The sequence below is a fragment of the Gossypium hirsutum genome, chromosome A10 (genome assembly GCF_007990345.1).
Source record: "Gossypium hirsutum isolate 1008001.06 chromosome A10, Gossypium_hirsutum_v2.1, whole genome shotgun sequence".
NCBI classification, from domain to species: Eukaryota; Viridiplantae; Streptophyta; class Magnoliopsida; order Malvales; family Malvaceae; genus Gossypium; species Gossypium hirsutum.
Window position 1 is genome coordinate 76495364 of NC_053433.1, and position 15758 is coordinate 76511121.

Here is a 15758-nt window from a genome sequence, read left to right on the forward strand (position 1 = left end):
AGTTAAGTTTCCTTTATACAAGCTTACTAAGTACTAGTTACTTACGTAGTTGTTTTTCTTGTCTTGTAGATTGTTGAAAAGCTCAATTGTTGGAATCAAGTCGGAGTACATTCACACTATCCATACTTTATCTCGGTAGAAGATTTCGATATATTGATGTCAGGTTATAAATGGTATGAACTAAGAGCCCTTAAGTTATTTTGTTTATGGTGATGTTGTTTATAAGTTAGTTTGAGTAAGCTTTGTGGATATAAATGTTTAATATTTCTGGTGTATGTTTGAAACTTGATGTGCTTTTGGTCATTAGCTAAATACCTTCAGTGATTAGCTTGATATATAGTAAACATATGTGATGAAGTGGAGACTTTGATAATTTCTTGTAAGTATTGAGTATGGACTTGTTTGGATGTATAGAATGTGGTACCAATGAGGGTACATTGGTTAGGCACTTAGGATGGCTGTTTTGGCTTGTTTTGAGTAGGTTTAATCATGTTTTCAGTAGGTTAAATGAGTGGTGAGTTGGTTTCTTAATGTCCAAGCAAATGCAAATTGTTAAACTTGAGTTTTAAGGTACATGAAGGTACACACGGCCTGGGACACTGTTTGTCACACAGTTGTGTGTCACACACAGGCAACACTTATGGGCATGTGCCCTGAACGTGTTGAAAAATTATATAGAAGCAATTTCCGCACGGCTTGCGACACGGCAGTATAAGATTAATTCGAGAGGTATACGGCCCAAGCACACAGGCATGTGAAATAGCACACGAGTGTGTAGGATAGCCACACGCCCATGTCAAGAACTACACGGCCGTGTGACCCAAGTCAATGAGTTAGACAAGCAGAGACACGGGCTAAGACATGACCATGTGTCTCAACTTCGAAAGTCACACGGTCTAGGATGTTTCATATGGCCTGGCCACACGGTCGTGTGTCCCTTATTACTAGGTATTTTTGAAATTTGCCCTAAACTTTCAAAATTATTTCAAATTAGCCCCTGTTTGTTCTTAGAATATTTTTAGAGTCCTATAAACTCGTATTTAGGACTATATGAGTATTTTTACTGTGATTTTGAATGAAATAGCAAACCTAAGCTAGGTGAAGTAGGTCGTTCTACTAATATCATCAAAGGTAGTAGTTGTTGGAGTATGGTTCAATACTCTTATTATGCATCCAACTTCTAGCTTTCTAAAGAGGATAAATAATGATAAGAGTGTATACAGTGGAAGACCAAATTTAGCATTGCATACTATGATACATTATTCAATTATATAAGACATTACATTATTCAATTATATAAGAAATTAATATGAAAGTATTAAATTGGCATGATCTACCCATGTATAATATAATGTTCATTGTTAACTTACAAAAATGCTTATGATATAATTAAATGTTCTTATTGGTTGTAATGCTCGTGACCCTAATTTGAGGACGGAGAGGGGTTAAGGGTGTTACATGTTTATTATTTTCTTTTATTCCCCTTTTAACATAAAATCTAAAGAGGCCTCTTATCAATTAGTCCAAAAAGTTTTTTCTACCAAAAATTATTTTTGTAACAAAGTTTATTCCAACCGGAAATACTGTAGCAAATACCCATTTTCGTAATTAATCTTTTTTTATATGTTTTTTTGTAATTAATTATTTTTTATGCTATTTAGGTAAAAAACCCTAAAATAATATGAGGACAAACCAAAAATCATGAGCGTATACCAAAAAACATTAGAGTATACCAAAACATATGAGAGGCTACTTGAAAACATAACGAGGTACCTATGAGAAGATATAAAAAATTTGAGATTATACCAAAAAACATGAGGATTACCAAAAAGTATGAGCAAATACCAAAATTGTGAGGGATTACCATAAAAACATGAAGAAATACTAAAAAATTGATGGGTAACTAGAAAACATGAGGGAATACAAAAAAAAATATGAGGATATACCAAAACTTGAGATATACTAATTTTCGGTTCATATTAAAATTTTGTTAATTTATTTTAATTTTAATTTTTAAAAATTATTATTAATTTAATCTATCCATTTCAATATTTTAACATAGAATTATATCTTTTACAAAATTTTAATTTTGAAACCATACCAACAAATATGAAGGTATATAGAAAAAAGAGGGATTGCAAAAATATCTAAGAGAGTACCGATAAACATGGGATTAATATATAAGAGAGTATCGATTTTTAATTTAAAAAATTATGAAATAATATCAAATTTTATGAGGAAGTATTAAAATATATAAGAAATTACCAAAAGTTTGTTGAGAAATGCCAAAAAGTATAAGATAGTATTAGAGGTGTTCATGAGTCGGGTTCGGGTCCAATTAAAATTTAGGCTTGAGTCCGACTTGAAAAATGGGCTTAAAATTTTATTCAAGTTCGACTTGGAGAAAAATGTTAAAATCTAGGTCCGACTCGGCTCATATTAAGTTTTTTATATTTTTATATAATTTTTTAAAAATATAATACATCAAAAATACTAAAAATAATAAAATAAATATTTCCCAACAAATTGAAAATAAATTTTAAAAAATATGCATGCTTAAATAATAAGATATGTATAACTTAACAAGTAAATGTCTCTAAAATAGTAACAAAATTAACAATAAAATAATAGTTATACAATAATAACAAAATAAGAAAATAGTAGAAAATAATAGTGAAATAGTAGTAAAATAGTAAAAAATAAGAAAATAACAAAAAAAGAGTAAAAAAATGATATTCAAGCTGGGCAGAGTCAAAAAAGTTTTATCTAAAGCCAGACCCGTTTTCTAAATAAGTTTTAATTTTTTACTTAAATCTATTTTTTGATTTTATATTTTTATCTAAATCTTCTTATTTTTTTTGTATGATTTTTGAATTGAGCGAGGTAACCCAATAATGAATAGGCTTAGATAGTATCAAGGAGAAAATAAAAAAATTTATGGTAGTATATTTATTTTTAACTTGTAACTTGATGAAGGGCTAAAAGTTGATCTTAAGGCTGTGTTGTTTTAGTTGTTGTTGTTTTTTTTTTTTCTTTTTTTTTTTCAGAGCTCACAGCAGAACTGCCCAAAAAACATGGTGCGCGCGATAGGCATGAATTAAAAGACGTATTTTTGGCCGAACCCCAAAACTATCTTCATTATTATCTCTATGTTCTCTACTCCTTTTTCTACTTAAAAATACATAAAATAATTAGTAAAATAACATAATAAACAACAAATCACCCAAAGGCCAAAACCTTCCCATCCCAGACCAAATTTTGATGTAAGAACATCATTCATTCTTTTTTAGTAAGAACATCCCATCTCTCCTTTTTTTTTGTTTATTTTATTTTATTGCAATCTATTTCCTTTTATCTTTATGTTCGATCATTTTCTTCTGGCTTGTCTTCGTACATGTTTTTATTTCTTTTTTTTTTCTGGAAAAATCGGAACTTTTGTATGAAATGTTCCTATTTTGTTGGTGGGTTTTGATGGTTTTGGGTTTTTTTTTTCAGTTCATATCGTATTTTAGATATGATTTAATCATATTTTAGGGTTTTTTTGGGTTATTGTGGTTCATTGGTTTGTTTGGAAGTAAGTTTCTTTTATGATTTCTGGGAATATTTGTTCTAAATTCCATTTCTTTTTAGGGTTTCTCTGGGGTCTTCTATTATATTTTAGGTTTTTTAAGGCGGTTTGTTTGGAAGTAGGTTTAGTAAATCCTGTGAATATTTGCTTCTATGATAAAAGAAAAGTAATGTTTGCTAGTCTGCTTGTAAGTTTATTTCCATGATTTTAGGAATACCCTTTTCTCCAATTAGTATATTGTCTTTAGGTTTCCAATGATTTTTATTCATTTTTGTTTCTGAGAAAGGAAAACATAAGAAAATAACAGCAATAATTTGATAATTTCACAGTTGAATGCAAATATAGCATGTCCCGTTTGCAACTGGGGGATTTCTATTACATGGCTGAAGATATCATTGATGATATGGATGAAGACGACTATGGTAGAGCTGGTGGAGACATGGATGCCCATGAATATGACATGGTTTGTTTTTCATTTTGGTTATATGTATTTATTTGTATATTTTTGTTAGTTTTAGTTTATTTTAGAATTAATGATGAAATTAATCACTTTCAAGCTATAATTTGACCATTTGACCATTTGAGCAGCTGACCAAGGTGACTGATACATCTTCTGGTCAAGCACGGAAGGGGAAGGACATTCAGGGAATTCCATGGGAAAGATTGAACATAACCAGGGAAGATTATAGATTGACAAGGCTTGAACAGTATAAGAATTATGAGAATATCCCGGCCTCTGGTGATGCTGTTGACAAGGTTTGTTTCTTCTACGATCTCTAAACAAGATAGTTTGTCCTAAAGAGACTATCATTTGAGTTGTATTTAATTGGTAATTTTTTTATAGGAATGCAAACAGATGGAAAAAGGTGGGAACTACTATGAGTTCTTCCACAACACTAGATTAGTTAAGCCGACAATCCTCCATTTTCAGGTTTGTTGGTTAGAAAGTGTGTTATTATTTTGTTATTTTCATTTATATTTTCCATCTGAAGATGTTGATTTTGGTGTCAAAGTATGTTGTTATTGGATTTGTTTTTCCTTTTAGAAGGTGATATATCTTTAATGTGTTTAATCATTCGAAGACTAATCTTCTCATCATTTGTCTTGGTTCAGTTGTGTGCTCAGGCAATTATAAATGTACCCGATTTTGTTCTTTGGTATTGAGCGTGTTACTCAGTATTGTCATTCCTCATGTATGGATTGTCATATTTACACCTTTGAACCTGTAACTCTGTGTGTGTGCATGCTCACATGTCAGGGTGTTCGTTTTAAGTTTTATTTTCTAGGTCTCATTTTTTCTCTCCAGACATCCACATTATTTTTGTCATTGTACAGGTAATAGCTCTGCAGTAAAAAGTCCAAGTTAGTCCAAGATTTGGCTTAGAAGTTTAATACATACTGCAATTGTTGAATTCACTATACAAAGAGGACCTTATAAAAACTATTGATAACAGGACAACAATACATATATTTCTGTGTCCATTCATTGTTTGGTAAAATGATTCTTGAAGCCGGCAATTACTAATTTGAGATTAAAGGCTTAGGTATATATATGTGTATATATGGATATATGTGTTTTAGTGCGTGGACACATATAGGTGCATCTATGGATGCATCAGTTTTTAAATACTGTTCAAACTTCTGAATTTTGATTATTGACAAGTTTTTAAGGTTTGCTTTTCTTATTGAGGGAAAATTTTAAAGTTGCTAAGATCGACCTAACATAGTTTCTCTATCCTAGTAAGTTGTGGAGCTTATTTAGTGCTCCTACCTTAAGAGTTTAGGGTTGTCAAATAGTATTTGGATCTTGCTTGGTGCTTGTATTGGACCTGAGTGTTGGCAGTCGGTATGAGTAATGCTTTTTGAGTTCTATGCTATAGGTTCTTATTTGACTAGAGGTAACCTCTCTCCCCCACTGATATCTTCATCTATTAAAAACCAAAATTTTGTCCAGAAATTAAATTTCTCGCTGTTCACATGGTTTGTTCATTGCTCATTAACACTTCCAAACCATAATTCAATATTATGTACAATGATGACTGTATACCTGCTATATCTTCTGTAAAATAATCCCAAAGCTCATTCTGCTTCTATTTGCGTGCTGTTGAACTTTTAGGTGACACTAAGAATCAATCTCATTTGATATATCATTTTGCTTGATACACTTAATCCCTCAAATATCACTGAAAACTATCCTTTAAATCCATAATATATCACATTGATTACTGTATATCTTTTGTGACATTCTTGTATTATAGACTGAAAATGTCCAATAGTGGAAAGGCAGGAATTCATTATTTCTATACATTTACATCTAAGTTCCAGTATCTCTAGTTTGGATGCATATCTGTTGCACTATATTCTGTTTCTGAAGGTTTATTATTACACATGGCATTTGAGCAAGACACTTTTTTTGTATCTTGAAGTTTGAGTAATAAATCTATAGTGCTGTGATTTATATATTTGTTGTCTCTAGGTTGGAGAAGTATCTATTGCTTTTTATTTGGTTATTATATGTGTATATAGACACTTATCTGAGCTTCAATAACCTGTTTTGGAATGAATTTGCAGCTTCGAAACTTGGTTTGGGCTACTTCAAAGCACGATGTTTACCTTATGTCCAATTATTCAGTTATGCATTGGTCATCATTGTCATGTCATCTCTCTGAGATCCTTAATTTCTCCGGGCACGTGGCACCTACTGAGGTATCAAAGTTGTACTTGTTGGCCATAACACTTCTCATCTCTTTTTCTTATTGGCATGAGTGATTTTGAAGATAGCTATTTATTTTAGTAATTATGGTCTACTGTTATCTCCTAACTTATATTGCCATGTAACTAGAAACATCCGGGAAGTTTATTAGAAGGTTTTACACAAACCCAAATAAGTACACTGGCGGTCAAAGACAATTTTATGGTTGCAGGAGGTTTCCAAGGAGAGCTTACTTTTAAGGTATGTTAATATTTGCATAACCTTTGCCCTGTATTTGCTAATCTGCTGCTTATGAGGTGGAAAGTATGTTGTGCCAAATCTTCTTTTCTTTGAAACACCTATGTCCGATGCACATTCAGATATGGGTATGGAGATATGACCCTCCCAAGGACCCCCAAGTACACACTTTAAAAGAATTGAACATGCTTGTATCCAACAATCAAATCCCGATCAAAGTAACTTAGTATGGAACATGCTATCTCGTTTTTACGTTTTCATGTTTGTGATGGGGAGAGAGGCAGTGTGCGTGTGTGTAAGAGTGGCTCTTAGTTCATTTAATTGCCCAGCTGAGATAATTCCTTGGAGTCTTGGTTTAAATGTAATATCAACTGCCTTCGACAGTTTGAGCACATACAATTTGTAGGTTCTATTTCTACAATTTCACTTTTCCTGTGTCTGCAGCACTTGGACAGAAAAGGGGTAGCATTTTGTACGCGAACAACCTATGACGATAATGCAATTACAAATGCTATTGAGATATACGACAGCTTGAGGTAGCATGATATTGCTGATTGTATGTTTGACTGGGAAAATATATATTGAATAAAATATAGATTGAATTTCAAAATTGTTTTGCAGGGGTGGAATCAATTTTATGGCTGCCAATAATGACTGTAGCATGAGAGAATATGATACGGAGAGATTTCAGCTTCTAAACCATCTCCGTTTCCCTTGGCCAGTAAATGTAAGCCCATCAAATCTCTACTATTTGACTACTTTCTTAATTCAGCTGTTCTTTCTTGTCTCTCTGAATGGTCTATTTTATATCTGTAAGTTTTAAAGAGATGCAATGGTGCAAGGATAGTTGTATGGTCATTCACTGTAATAAATTTCTTCACGTAGTGGAGAAGTATGGTGAATTTGACTTATTGGGTTTGTGCTTCAAAGGAAAAAGAGATCGTTGCTTCATAAATGGAGAAAGCGAATCTTAATCATTTGACATTTTATTGATTACCTTAATATTCAATTACATGATGGAACTTGTTTGTTCTGATGCAGCATACATCAGTCAGCCCTGACCGAAGGCTTATTACTGTTGTTGGAGATAGCTTGGATGGGTTGCTTGTGGATTTGCAAAACGGAAAGGTAAATAAAAAATCTCATTCGATTAGATCTGCACAAGTGCCTTGGTGCAACATTAAGCAGAAAAAGAAGAATTATTGTGGTTACTGAATCACATTGTCTTTGGTTTCAGACTGTAGCCACGGTGGTAGGTCATCTAGATTACTCCTTTGCATCTGCATGGCACCCAGATGGGCGCATATTTGCCACTGGAAATCAGGATAAGACTTGCCGTGTGTGGGACGTTCGAAACCTCTCAAGGCCAGTTGCAACTCTCAAAGGAAACTTGGGTGCCATACGATCAATCCGCTTTTCATCCGATGGTCAATTCATGGTGGCTGCTGAACCAGCAGATTTCGTTCACGTGTATAGTACACGTGCTGATTATGAGAAAAGACAAGAGATTGACTTCTTTGGGGAGATTTCGGGAGTATCTCTGAGTCCAGACGATGAATCTTTGTATATAGGAATATGGGACAGAACGTATGCAAGTTTGCTGCAATACAACAAAAGACACACGTATGCATACTTAGATTCGTACTTGTGATAATGTTAAACTGCGTGCTGTTGTAGTTATGGAGCCCTCTTTTGTGTTCTGTTTTGTTTGTGTAGGGTGATTTGAATGAAGATCAAATATTCTATGACAGTAGAATAAGTGTATGTTGTGTAAGAACTTTGCTAGAAAGGTGCGTGTACAGTACAATCTCATCCTTTAAATCATATGCTATTTGTATGATTGATTTTCTGTTCTTAAATGTAAGTTAATAATAGAGTAAAATTAACTTGCTTGGATATTCAGAAGCGGCTGTCTGCCGGTTTTTCACGCCCTTTCTCTTTCTCTTCCACTCCCTGCCATTCCATTCTTCAGTTTGCTTTGCAGATTTTTGTGTGATTTGACAGATTCTGATCTCATGCTAATATAATTATAATATTTTCTGAATTTAATGGCTATTTTTAAATTATTTTTCCAACTATTTTAAATTTAGAACTATAAATGTAATTTTTTGATTACTAATTTTATTAGCTTAATGCGGTACTTCAGCTTGTCACTTTTTTTTTTAATATGATATTTGTGTTAGTTTTTGGTTCAATGTGGTCCAATAGTTGTATTTAAAGGAAACAATATTGACTTTTTAGTTTAATTTGAGTTTGAATTGATTTAATGAAAATTTATAATTATCTTATGATATTAACAATTAATTTTTATCAAAATCCTAGAATTTGAATTAAATTATATTTAAATGAATTGTATTTGATAAGTTAAGTGTAAAATTAAACAAATTCACAATAACATTAAATTTATTCTATTAACAAAATAATAAAAAATTTTCAATAGAATAATATCAGCAATTAACTTTCATTAAATAAAATTTAAAGCCTGAATTAAATACTAAAAAATTAGCACCATTACCTTTGGGTAATAATATATATATATTCACTAGATTGACCAAAAAATAATAGAGGTACCACATTAAAAAAAGTATCAAAATCAGGTACCAAACATATATTAAACCAATTTTATTTAATTTTGGGACTAATTGAATTTAAATATAAAATTATAAATTATCATGAATATACATTTATGATTATAAATTTATTGAATTATTCATTTACCTTTTGTAAGTAAAATTTTAAAATTTAACTTCTGTAATAAGTTCACTTTGATGAATTAGAGCTTTAGGTTATTCTATTAGTTTATTTCATTATTTTTTTTATATTTTTGTACATTATTTAGTTTTTATTTGATCCCATTTGGTTGTGTTTTTTTTTTCTTTTCTAATCTTCCATATGTTTATGATGTTTAACTAATTTTTTTTTATTTTTAAAATTTGAGAGATAGGGCTTTGTTAAACGTTTTTTTTTTACAATTTTTTTACAATTATTTTATTATCAAATTGTTTTTTTTCCTCGGCAAAAAGCAGTTTATTTCATTAATAAATAATTAAGAAAGAAAGACACTCACCACGGCCTGCAAAAAACCTAAAGCCCAATATAACAACAACATTAAAATGACATTATGTCCTTAAATGATTTCGTATTTGAATGTATATTTTAAATTTATTGATATAAATTTGATTTTTTTTTCTCTGAGAACTCTTTTTTCATATTCTCAATTTATATTTTATAAAATTTTATTATGTAAATAATATTTGTATAAGATTCTAAAACTCTTATACAAAAACAATGATTTTTATAATCACGAATAAAATTAGATTTTGAAATGTGTAAATTGCTATATGTGGTACATCTTTCTTTATTTACTTTTATCTTTGAAATTTTATAAAATAAAAGTAGTTTATAGTAAAACTTGTTTAAATTAAAATTCGAGATCATGTAGGACTAATAATGGGAGCATGCACTTACTCAATTAAAAATGTCTTGGCCCCAGCAATGGCAGAAGTGCATGCATGTCAAGAAGCAGTGCAATTTGTAGAAGAGATTGGTTTTCGTCGAATCACGGTGGAAGGAGATGCATTGACAGTAATAAAAAAGGTAATACCAAAAGACGAAGACCAATCAGTATTAAGCACAGTGATTAAAACAATTAAAACAAACGTCTAAAAATTTGAAGAGATAAATTTTAGATTCGTACTCAGAGAAGCAAATGCCGCGGCGCGTGGATTGGCTCAGGAAGGCAAGAGGTTTGAAACAGTCAGGTATTGGATAGAAGAGGCCCCGGAGAGAGTGGAAGACTTGGTGACAGAGGACAGAAGGCGAATGCAGAAGGGAGGAAATGGTGGACTTATGGAGTAAAGTTGGGATGAAAAAGAAGTTACAAAGCCCGTGGAGTGTCAAATCTGAAATAGGAAAGCAATCAGGACCATAAGATGATCATCAGAATGGGATGAATGGTTGCAAGATTTAGGTTGTCGAAATAACCACTGATTGAATCGATTGTGGGTAGAAATAAGAACTGTTCAATTACCTTTTTTTATGAAGACTTAGGTTTTTTGTTTGCTTTAGGATTTTCTTAATTAGGGTGAGCCAACCTTATTGGGCAATTAGGATGAGATGCCATTTATTTCTTTATCAGAGGGTGTAAAAAAGACATTACTTATTAATAAATTAGTGGAAATTTCTATTGAATTATTTTTGTATTATTAGACAATTAAAAATATTTAAAAATGAATAATTATTTCAAGGTTATATAGTTTTGTCAAAACTCTACTCGAAAAATTCTGCTACTATTGGGACTCCAAAACAATTTTGATAAGTTCGAACTCTTTTTCAGTTTGTCAACTAGACAACAAGCTAAAAGACGGTATAGTAGCATTCTTAATGCAAAATGAATTGACCAACTAAGGAAATACTTAGGTTTGGAACTGGGGAAACTACATAAGAAAAAAGAAAAAAGAAATTTTCCAAAGCTTAATTGACAAGGTGAACAATAAATTCACTTCATGAAATTCAAAGTGTTTGTCATCAGGGGCAAGGTTCAGTCTCATCAAATCTACTTTAAGGTCACTTCCCTTTTACCCCCTTTCTGTCTTCAAGGCCCCCAATTACATCATTATGAAATTGATAAGATCATTTGTGTTTTTTGGTGGGGCCACAACTCTAACGATAGAAGATTTCACTTGTCATTGGGATAAAATCTGCACTCCTCTATCATAAGAAGGGTTGAGAATTCACAAGACTTACCCTTTCAATGAAGCCATTCTCTCAAAAATTGTGTAGTGTATCATGACAAATCAAATTTGTCTTCTTACAAGAATCTTAAGAGCCAAATACTACAATCATCACCCCCTTGAATATGCTAAGCCTAAATTGTTGACTCATTGGTTAGGAAAGGTATTTTTAGAGGTAGAGAATCTGCAAACAAGGAAAAGATGTCCAACTTTGGGATGGTAAAAACTGTTGGATAAGTATAAGCACAAATTCCCCCCTCGTGGACACTATCAAATCACCTGCTTCTAGCATTGAAGTTTATCTTTCTGCTTCTCTCACATCAACAATTGGGATAAAAATAAATATTTAAATTTGCTCAACCACAGTCGAACCTCTATTCGTCTTAGTAGGACTCTCTCGATTCAAGGTGGTGAAAACAAAATTTTTTAGAAATTTGACTTCAATGTTTGTTTCTCTGTGAATGCGTACAATCTTCTATATTAGTTAGACATTAATACCTCTCGACCACTAGCTTCGTATAAAGCATGGACCAAACTTTGGCGACTCAAATGTCCTTATAAAATAATCATTTTCCTTTGGAAAATTTTCAAAAATTGCCTTCCAACCAGGGAACTTCTCTTGAGATGCTTTCTTAATGATAATCATTGCCCTTTCTGCAAGACCAATAAGGAAACTACAGAGCATCTCTTCCTTGATTGTAATTTTGCTAGAGTAGTTTGGCTTGATTCTCCTCTCAATTTCCATTCTGATTCCCTTCGTATTTCTTCCTTATCCAACTAATTTCTTCATTGGCTTAGTTCAAACAACATCATATCTCTTGACTCAAGGAAATTCTACACTATTTCAACTTCTACTCTTTGGATCATTTGGAAGTCAAGGAATGAACTCATATTTCGAAATACTAATCCTACACCAACAGACACAATTAGAAGGATCCATTATCTTTATCAATTTGTTCTAAATGGTTACCCCCTTGACATTTTGCAAATTCCTCAACCAAGAACCCACGCATCTGTTACTACTTAAGGACCACTCTCCCATTAGACCCTTTCACTATGCATTGTTCATGATGGCCAAAATGATATGATTGGCAGAGCTACAATTGCTCAAGATCCCGGAGACTCTCAGTTTTTGTTCATTCGAAGCTTTAAATTTGCAAGCAAACTATAACAACCCATTTTCAGTGGTACCAAAAATAGCAGTTTTAGAACCCCGTTCTCTGATGATCGACTCTAAAAATATTAATATTTAATTATCATTGGTTCAATATAGTGTTATATGAAAGTTTGGTTCAGTAATTTGATTGATTAGAAAATTTATTATAGTATAAGGATTAAATTGTAAAGGTGGTAAAAATTTATTATTATGGATTCCTATTTACTAATGATAATACATTAATTGATTAGTGGTAGGTTAGGTGTTGAAATTATTTAAAATAATGTTAATTTTATATAATAATTAGATTATATATATACCGTAACATAGTGGATGGTGGGGGGAATTCTTTTTTTTTTTCATCTTCTCCATCATTGTCTTTCTTCCTTGTTGAGCTAGGAAAGTTTGGCCAAGTTCTGTGCTCTTGCATGGTAAGCTAATTCAAGCCTATTTTGCATGGATTTTGTGTTTTTGATATTGTTGTACTACAATCTAACTAACAGTTGTGTCTGTTTCTAAAATTATTAAAGATTTATGAGATCGCCATTGTTGAATGCTTGAAATTATGGTGTTAAATGATTAGATTAGAATAGAGGTTATGAAAAAGGACCACTTTGTAAAATCAATATTTGTTAGTTTCTATTATTAGGACTAAACTGTAAACATTTCGAAACCAGTTTGAGATTTCTATAAATGTTGTTATAAAAGGGCTCGACTATGTAATGTGTTTGGATTAAAGGAATTGTGAGTGATAGAATTGAACTGACTTATATGCATAATAAGTTGATAAATGATATTTGGTTGATAAAAATTGAATTAAATTATGTTATAGATTAAGATTTGAATCCACCAAGAGAAGATCGTGGGAAAGGGAAAGTCGTTGAGTAGACTCTACCGTGGTGTGTTACCATTCTGCCAGATAAGTTCATGTGATATAAATTTTGTTTAGTTTTTTTCTCTTTAATTGTATAATTGGAAATTTGGTAGGTAAGATTTGATTTGCTTGAGATAAAAAGGAGATATTGAATTATGATACGAGGAAATAAGGTTATAGAATGAAATCGTCCTGATGAACTTAGAAAAAGGCTCATGCATATGGTTACATGTTATTTCTTAATGATTTCAAGATCCAACATTTTTTGTGGACTCGAAGATACATGTGACTTAGGTTTAGCCTGGACTGGTAACTTGATGTCATTTTCAAGGTTTAGCCTAAACTGATAATCTTATATGTAACAACCCAATTTTGGGGCTAATTGGAATAGTGGTCTCGGGACCACAAATCCAAAGTCGAGTAAATTATTTTATTATTATTTTATAGTCATAGTATGATTATAGGAGTGCATGAAAAATTTGGTGAGTTACTTTTTAACGTTTGTGAGCACAATTGTGAAAAAGAACTAAATTGCATAAAGTGAAAAAGTCTTGAATTGATAGCTAAAGGTGTTAAATAGCTAGAGAACCAAAATTGGGGGTCTTTAAAGGGCAATTCGACCCTTAAAAGAAAGCATAGCCGGCCATGAGACAAGGAAATCAATTAGTCAAAGTGTTAGGTTTTGATGACATTACCAAATTGAGCAAAATAAAGAAAAGTTGTCATCTTTTCTTTTCTTCTCCCATACACCACCAAAAATCAGCCATTGAAGGGGGTTTGAAAGCTCAAAATTTTCAGCTACTTAGTTGACTCACAAGTAAGTGATTTCCATACCCTTTGTTGATGATTTTTGCATTTTTGAGAACTTTGAAGCATGAGCTTTCAAATGAGGGGTATATCTTGCAAAATGGTTAAAGGTATAGGGTTTTTCCATGAGAGAATTTAGGGTTTTTTCTGAAATTTTATGGAAGAATATGAGCATTAGTTGTGTAATAGACAACTTTTGTGAAAGGTGTTACCATGAAAACACCTAAAGGGACCATTGTGCACAAGTTATAAAATGAATGATAAATGTGTGAAATAGAGAGAATTTAGGGTTTCTATAAGAGTAAAAAGAGTTTAGCTAAGCTTAAGATACGAAGAAATTCGATAAAAATCGATTTTTATGCATAGGGGTCAAATGGTCATTTTGTCAAAGTTTAGGGGCAAACAGTTTTTTTACTGAAGATGTGAATTTTAATTGTTTAATTTTATTTAGTGATTAAATGAGTGCATTTTTCTATTTTAGATCAAGAATTTCCAAATCCAAACCTAGATCGAGGAAAAGCCAAGCAAATCGACTAAATTGACTAATCGCCATATTTTGTAATCCGAGGTAAGTTGTATGTAAATAATACAACTACATTATTGATGTATGTGTTGAATTGTATTTGAATTAATATAGCATGAATTGCTTGATTGTGGAATTGAGATGGTATGATGATAATAGACATAATAGAGTTCCTGTTTGAACCTAGGAAATAAATCGAATATTCATGCCGTGATGTTTGGGTCATTTGTGTGTGAGCTAGTGTAAGACATGTCTGGGACATGCATCGGCCACATTATGAGAGCCAGTGTAAGACCATGTCTGGGACATGGCATTGACAGTGAGACTAGAGCTAGTGTAAGACATGTCTATGACATGCATCGGCCTCGAGACGTAAGCCAGTGTAAGACATGTCTGGGACATGCACCGGTTACGAGATGATAGTCAGTGTAAGACCATGTCTGGGACATGACATCAGCACCTTACCCACGTTTGAGGCTTAATGAATAGCCGATAGTGTTCCAAATGGTTCAACGGTGAACGTTATGTTCTTAAGCTAATGAGGAAAGTATAACCATGTTGTGAATGGTACAGGTACCTAATTGGTACGTATAAGATATGAGTTTAGTATATATATAATAGGTGACTTGTATGGATGGTAATGAGTAAGTTACACTTATGCCTATTTTGGTGTTATAAGCATGTTGATTATGGATAAATTGTTGTTGTCTACTTATTTATATGCAACTTACTAAGCTTTATGCTTACTCCCTTTCTTTCCCATTTCCTTTCAGTACCGCCTAACTAGCTCAAGGATCATCAGAAGTCAGAGATATCGATCACACTATCGACTGAAGCTTTCAGTATAGTTGGATTTATATTTTTGAAAATGGCATGTATAGGACTTAGACTATTATTTTGTGTCTTTGAGAATTGGCCAAATGTGTTGGCTCGGGTTTGAAACCCTTCAATTTGTATTAAGCTTTGAATGACAGTTAATATTCATTTTGAGTTTATGAAAGATGCATTCCCATGGTTGAATGAATGTCTATTGTGGTTGATTGGATTATAAAAATTGTGCTCATTTTGGTATTGGTTGGCATTTTTAGGAAAATAGGTAGATAAGGGTGGCAATGAGGCTTGGTAAATAGTCTTATGTTGTCCACAC

At 32.1% G+C, this 15758-nt stretch overlaps 1 protein-coding gene across 4 annotated transcripts; it reads left to right on the top strand.

The window, feature by feature from the left end:
* Positions 1-2980: 2980 nt before the first annotated feature.
* LOC107903786 (uncharacterized WD repeat-containing protein C2A9.03) lies at positions 2981-8416 on the top strand. Of its 4 annotated transcripts, none has more exons than XM_041079190.1 (11): positions 2981-3263; positions 3898-4031; positions 4157-4324; positions 4413-4499; positions 6140-6274; positions 6411-6521; positions 6963-7054; positions 7140-7245; positions 7560-7646; positions 7756-8141; positions 8235-8416. In XM_041079190.1, the coding sequence occupies exons 2-11, from the start codon at positions 3915-3917 to the stop codon at positions 8242-8244; spliced, it is 1299 nt and encodes a 432-aa protein (XP_040935124.1). In that variant the 5' UTR covers positions 2981-3263; positions 3898-3914; the 3' UTR covers positions 8245-8416. The 4 variants fall into 4 exon arrangements, with proteins under 4 accessions (XP_040935124.1, XP_040935121.1, XP_040935123.1 ...); XM_041079188.1 differs by having other exon boundaries at positions 3038-3289; XM_041079187.1 differs by having other exon boundaries at positions 7756-8416.
* Positions 8417-15758: the final 7342 nt, after the last annotated feature.